This window comes from Chrysochloris asiatica, unplaced genomic scaffold (assembly GCF_000296735.1).
Source record: "Chrysochloris asiatica unplaced genomic scaffold, ChrAsi1.0 scaffold00034, whole genome shotgun sequence".
Classification (NCBI taxonomy): Eukaryota; Metazoa; Chordata; class Mammalia; order Afrosoricida; family Chrysochloridae; genus Chrysochloris; species Chrysochloris asiatica.
In genome coordinates, this window is record NW_006408552.1 from 5,546,952 (window position 1) to 5,554,011 (window position 7,060).

At 42.6% G+C, this 7,060-nt stretch overlaps 1 protein-coding gene across 1 annotated transcript in view; it reads right to left on the reverse strand.

The window, feature by feature from the left end:
• The window catches only part of LOC102818476 (general transcription factor II-I repeat domain-containing protein 2-like), an 80,760-nt gene that overhangs the window by 57,540 nt on the left and 16,160 nt on the right, over positions 1-7,060 (reverse strand). Inside the window, exon 2 of the mRNA XM_006859843.1 lies at positions 2,651-2,789. Within this exon, the coding sequence (XP_006859905.1) occupies positions 2,651-2,789 (139 nt within the window). The remainder of the gene's footprint in view (positions 1-2,650; positions 2,790-7,060) is intronic.

Here is a 7,060-nt window from a genome sequence, read left to right on the forward strand (position 1 = left end):
CAATTGCTCTATGCCTTTGGTTTCAATTTATACAGTGTGCCAGCATTTTTGGGAGTTCTATTCTATTTGTTCTGTTTCATTGATCTAGTTTCCCTTGCCTTCTCACCTTTGCTTTTGAGTAAATGTTGATCATTTGGTCTCACATAGTTCATTGTTTAGGGGAACACATTGTTCCAGGGTGATACAGTTTATTCTATAAACCAAACTACTAGTTGGCTAAAATGTGACCTGCAGAAATGGCTTCATTTCCATTTCTAAAGGGCATTTTAGGGCAATAATTTCAGGGCTTCTAGTCTAGATTGGTTCAGTAAATCTGACCCTTTTTAGGAATTTGAATTTTGTTCTATATTTGCCTGTATTCTACCTGAGACCTTCTATGTGTTGCTGGGCAGATGGTTGGTAATGGTGGCCAGGCGCCATCTACTTCTGGTCTCAGAATAGGAGACCTGGTTTGATGTGGGCTATTAGTACCATGCATTAGTTTTTGCCTTTGGTTTCCTTCATTCTCTTTTGCTCCTAATGAATAGAGACTAGAGCGTGTCTTAGATGGCTGCTCACAAGCTTAAACACCCAGATGCTACCTGACAAACTAGAACATTATGGTCTGAGTTCCCTAAGTGCTGCTAAGACAGAAATACCACAAGTCGATGGCTTTAACAAATAGAAATTTATTCTCTCAGTTTAGGACGCTGAAGTCTGAATTCACAGCGCCCGCTATAGGAGAAGGCTTTCCTCTCTCTCTGTCAGCTCTGGGGGAAGGCCCTTGTCTCTCTTCAGCACAGGGCCAGCATTCTTTAGAGATTTCTGTGTGTCTTGTCACCAGTCTGTCCCTGCATCTAGGAGGTTCTCAACACAGGGACGTTGGGTCCAAAGGACGTACTTCTGGCTCTCCTTTCTTAGTGGTACTGGGGTCCCTCCTTCTCTCTCTTTTTAGCTGTAAGATCAAAGGCGATACAGGCCACAACCCAGGGAAACTCCCTTACATTGGATCAGGGCTGTGAGCTAAGTAAGAGGGTGGCATCGCACCCTAATCCCCTTACAATGACTTGACTGATCACATAAGATCACATCATGGAGATGATTATATCATTATGTAACTGCCAAATGCCATCATTGTGTAACTTCCAAACCTTGTGGTCCAGTGCATTATCCTGCAGAACCACGCCAGGACTCCATGATACATATATACAGATAAAGAGAGAAACATTGTTGGTAAAGGTTCCAACTCTATTGTATACTTGCTGGTCCCTCCCTTTGATTAGTAATTTTGTTTTATATGTGTTGAACCTATGCTATTAGATGCATATGCATTTAGGGCTGTAAAGTCTTCTTGGCAGATTAACCCTTGTTTCCTGTAGAATGTTCTTCTGTGTGTCTAGTAACGCTCCGGAGCTTGATGCCTACGTTGTCACGAAGCCACATAGGCTTTGTGTGGTTACTATTGCATGCTATGTCTTCTTCTTTGTAGGATGTGGTCCTCGTTTCAAAAGTGTGCCCATTCTGGGATTTCATAAGGTGTTTAACAAGCGTCTTTAATTTGGTGTTGCTGTTAAATGCCGTTGAGTTGGTTCCAACTCACACAGCGAGCCTGTATAGGGTTTCCGAGGAGCAGCTGGTGAGTTTGAACCACCAACCTGCAGTTCAGCACATATCCCTCTGAGCAGCTAGTGGATACAAACCATTGACCTTCTAGTGAGTAGCCCAACTCTTAACTCCCTGTGCCACCAGGGTTCCTCGGGAGAAAAACGTACTTCTACAAAGATGAAAACCAGGAGGGCAGCTGTACTGTATCCTGTTGGTCAGAATCGATTCCACAGAAGACAACCAGATCAACATACACCCTTAGCTCCCCTGGGCTTTTGTTTCGTTTTTTCCTTTCTTAGGCCCGTGGAATATTAAATATCAGTACTTGGTAGAAAACTCACGAGTAGGGCTACTCACTGTAGAGGGTGTAGGTTTTATCTCTGAAGAGCAATTTCCCTCACTGTGCTCTTGATCATTCATACTTGCTAACACTACGTACTTCTTGGGCTCTCCCAACACCCATTGGAGTCCTGGTGTGGCGCTGTGTGTTAATGCAACAGACTGCAAAGCCATTTGAACTGCAAGGTCGGCGGTTCAAGCTTACCAGCTGCTCCTAGGAAACCCTATACAGGGTCACTATGGGTTGGAACTGACTCAATGGCACTTAACAACAACAACCCAACACACATGGGCATCTTGAAGCCTCTCAAAGTTCCACAGTTGTGCTTTGTTTTTTCTTTTAAAAAGGGAAAAGGTTGAAGGGCATAAAGACATACCCTGTTTCTTGCCATACTGAACAAGCCCTGAAGGAAATTTCCCCTTCACTTTTAAAACTGTGGGTTTATTTTAGGAATGAATGAGAGAGGCCTGTCTCTATGTTCTTCACACATCTCCCACAACATCAGAGGCCAGCGAGGACAGGGCACAGATCATAACTGACCACTTTTCCGGGGCTCTTCAACAAGAGTTGCTATTCAGTTTGTATGTGTAGCCAAAGGAGATAAGTCGGGATCATTTTGAGGATAATGCTCACGAGACCTTCGAGAAAATAATACCTAAACTTTGCCCACAAATGTTCTGATGTACAATTTATGAAAATGCAAAGAATGAAATTATGAACACCTACAGTATTTGGCAAAATCTTTCTGAAAATCAGTCCTGGCGTTGAAGAAGGCACGTCCTTTCTCGGTCCCAACGATGAACACGTCTGTTTCGTACATTGCGATGCAGGCCACCTCGGCTTTGGACTTGGCCAGTTCTTGGCACTAGAATAGAAGGAAAAAAATAATGTCATGCAGACAAGGGCAAATTCAGATTTTGCAGGGCCTGAGGGGTCTGCTTTAAGAAAAGATACAGATTCTTTTCATATTTACATATTTAAAATGAAAAAAAATCACACACAGGAGAAAAAAACACACAACATATTTATCAAGCAAAGATCATGAATATCATAAAACCCAGAGGAGAATGGAAGATTTTTATTAGCTGCCTGACATGCCTCACCATGTCTTTACTTCACCTCGGGGCTCGATAATTCATTGTAATGTCCACACAGGGCTCGCAGACTATGCGTTTAAGGAAGTACCAGAATGCAACTCCGGGTCAGGGTCAGGAAGCATGCACGCGAAGTCTCTCCAGTGCAGGACAGCTCTCTCAGCTCCTCTCTGCCCTGCAAGCAAGCACACCCCCCCTTGGCCTTGCAGACCTCCTCTCGGCCCGCTCAGGACAGGCCTTTAGCTGTGCATACTCCTCTGACTTTGGCCTCTCCACTGCAAACTAACCCAACTCAGAGCCAGTGTGTAGCAGTTCTGTTCAGCTCTCTTATCTGTGTTTCTAGCCACAGGTTCCTGCCCTTGCCAACTCTGCCACTGGGCCCCTTCTGGCTCTGTGCTGGCTGTAGCGTTACAGCCCTTGCCCCGCGTTTTGCAGTCTTTTAGGGGATCCTTGTCTCCTTTTTCTGCTGCTTTTCTCTTCTTGTCTCTCTTATAATTTCCCCTCCTCCCTTCACACTTTTGTGGCGTTCATAGCACATGTAGGCACACTCCTGGTCAGTTTCAAGGCATGGCCCTCCCAATAGGGCCACCAACTGACCAATTCCCTTCAGTGAACCATAGTCACTTCATCTGCATAGTAAAGGCCACAGAGGTAAATATTATTAAGCAAACAATCCTGAAATAATGGTGATCTATAAGTGAGGGGATCTATGAGTGGGTGTCTATAATGGTGATCTATGAGTGGGTGTCCATAACGGTGATCTATGAGTGGGTGTATATAATGGTGATCTAAGAGTGGGTGTATACAATGGTGATCTATGAGTGGATGTCTGTAACGGTGATCTATGAGTGGGTGTCTATAATGGTGATCTATGAGTGGGTATATATGATGGTGATCTATATGAGTGGGTGTCTATAATGGTGATCTATGAGTGGGTGTCTATAATGGTGATCTATGAGTGGGTGTCTATAATGGTGATCTATGAGTGGGTATCTATAATGGTGATCTATGAGTGGGTGTATATAATGGTGATCTATGAATGGGTGTATATAATGGTGATCAAGCTCTGGTAGCGTAGTGGTTACGAATTGGGCTGCAGACCTTAAGGTCAGTGGTTCGAAACTACCAGCCACTCCATGGGAGAAAGATGAGGCTTTCTACTCCCGTAAGGATTTACACCCTCGGAAACCCTGTACAGGGTCGCAATGGGTCGGAACCGACTCGAAGGCACTTAACAACAACAACAACAAAGGGGGATGTGCATGCTGAATGGCTGTGGGAAGGGGAGGGGGACTATGCCCATGAATATATATAGGTTTGACAGGATATTTCTACATGTATATTTATTTATGTGTAGCACTGTATGATAAGCACTGGACTGTTAACCACAAGGTCAGTGGTTCAAACCCCTGAGTCAGTCACTCCTTGGAAACTCTATAAAGAGTCATTAGGAGTCAGAACAGAGTCATCAGTACTTAACAACATTTATCTACGCTGCAAATATTTCCATGTATGTGGTGTAACTTAATGGGGACAAAATTATGAACATTTCTTAGATACAAACAAACACTTTGAGGGAATGGGTCGCTGTGCTTGGAGGCTGAGAACTATAGTCTTAGGGGACACCAAGGTTAATTGGCAACACATAGTCCATAGAGACAGTGTTCTACATCCTACTTTGATGAATAGCAACTGGGGTCTGAAAAGCTCATGAGCAGCCATCTAAGGTGTAACTATTGATCACTCCCTGTCCAGAGGCAAGAAGAGAACTGAAAACTCATGAAATCAACTCATCCAATGGATTACGACACACATGAACATCAGCCTCCATGACCCGGAGACCAGAAGCAGGTGGTATCCAGCTACCAACACCAACTGCCCTGAAAGGACTCACATTAGAAGGTCCTGGATAGTGTGAGAGAAAATATATAATCAAAACTCAAAATCATCAAGACCAAGCTTACTGGTTGGACAAAGACTGATGCAACCACCGAGACTACGGTCCTTAATCACTCGTCAAGTCTGGAACGATACTCACCCCTGTGACTCAATTTTCAGTCAAACAGGTCTACAAGGGGTACAATATCCCGAGGAAAGTATGCACTAAAGAACACATAAACAACAGTCTCTATGACGCTGAGACCAGAAGAACAAGATCACACCAAGCTACCACTACCAACTGCTCTGAAAGAGATCACATTAGAAGATCCTGAATAGAATGGGAAGGGAATGTGAAACAAAACTCAAAATCATAAAAAGACCAGGTCTAACGAATCAGGCTGCGAACTGCAAGGTCAGCAGTTCGAAACTATCAGTTGTTCCGTGAGAGAAAGATGAGGCTTTCTGCTCCCGTAAAGATTTACAGCCTTGGAAATCCTGTACAGGGTCGCTGTGAGTCAGAACCAACTCCACGGTACATAACCACCACCACCACTGGTCAGACAGAGACTGAAAGAGCCCTAAACTATGAGTCTGGTCACCCTTCAGGATGTTAGGGAAATTTTCTTCCAGCAGTTCTTCAACTATTTCCTCTGTGGACTTGTGTGATTCTTCCTGTTCCGGAATGCTGATAATTCGTAAGTTATTCCTCTTCATGTTGACCAACATGAACCTTAGAACTTCTTCAGATTTTTTATCCTTTTTTTTGTTTCTGTTTGCCCTTCTATCTTAGTGTTATTGAGAGATTTGTCTTCCAGCTCACTGGTTCTGCCTTCCATCTCTTCTATTCTACTCCTTTGCCCTTTCAGTGTATTGTCTATTTATGATATTCTATTATTTATCATTTGGACCTCTTTCTGTAGGTTTTGAATTGTTTCCAATGCTGTAACTATCTTATTTGATTGTTCCTGTAGCACTTTCCTGACTTCTTCCTTATTTTCCTCAACTCCATTGTAAAGGATTTGAAACATTTTATAATCATTTTTCTGAATTCCTTCTCAGGCCTGCCCTCCTTCCAGAATGCAGTCTAGGTCTACATCTAGGTCATTTGTCTCAGACATTTTTTCTTGTTTCTGGACATGTGCTGATATGGTCATCTGCTTTTGCTTCTTGGACATGTTTAGTGTTTATCTGTGGCCTTAATACTTAATTAACCCAAACATAATGGCAACAATTAATCCATACCTATCGATAATTACACTGAATGTAAACAGATTAAATACACCAGTTAAGAGACAGAGGGTGGCAGAATGGATAAGAAAACAAGATCCTTTAATATGCTGTCTGTAAGAGACACATCCTACATACAGAGACAAAAAAAGATTAAAAGTCAAAGGATGGAATAAAAGATACCAAGCTAATTGCAATTAAAAAAATCAATTGACTATATAGAAATACAGGTTTATTTCTGAATGTTCAATTTTATGTCATTGGTCAGTATGTTCACTCGTCTGTCAGTTTGTAGTACTGTGGTGGCTTGTGTGTTGCTATGATGCTGCTTGCTATGCCACCGGTATGTTAAATACCAGCAGGGTCACCCATGGTGGACAGGTTCCAGCTCAGCTTCCAGATGAAGAAAGAATAGGAAGAAGGGGAGACTACTTCTGATTGTCTAGCCACTGAAATCATTCTGAATAGCAGTGGAACACTGTCAGCACCATAATATTGAATATTGAAACATTATAAACAGCACCAGAACATTGTCAGGTATAGTGCCAGGTGATGAGCCTCTCAGGTTGTAAATATGACTGGGGAAGAGCTGCCTCCTCAAGGAAGAATTGACCATAATGATGTGGATGGAATAAACCTTTGAGAACTTTCATCTGATGAGGGGGTACATCTCAAGATGAGGAGAAACAGCTGTAAACATCCATTAATAACCAGAATATGGACTGGATGAAGTATGACTCTATGAAAATTGGAAGTTGTCAAAAATGAAATGGAACACATCGATATCATAGGCATTAGTGAGCTGAAATGGACTGGTACTGGCCATTTTGAATGTGACAATCATATGATTTACTATGCCAGGAATGACAAATGGAGGAGGCATGGCATTGAAATTCATCATCAAAAAGAACATTTCAAGATGAGTCTTAATGTA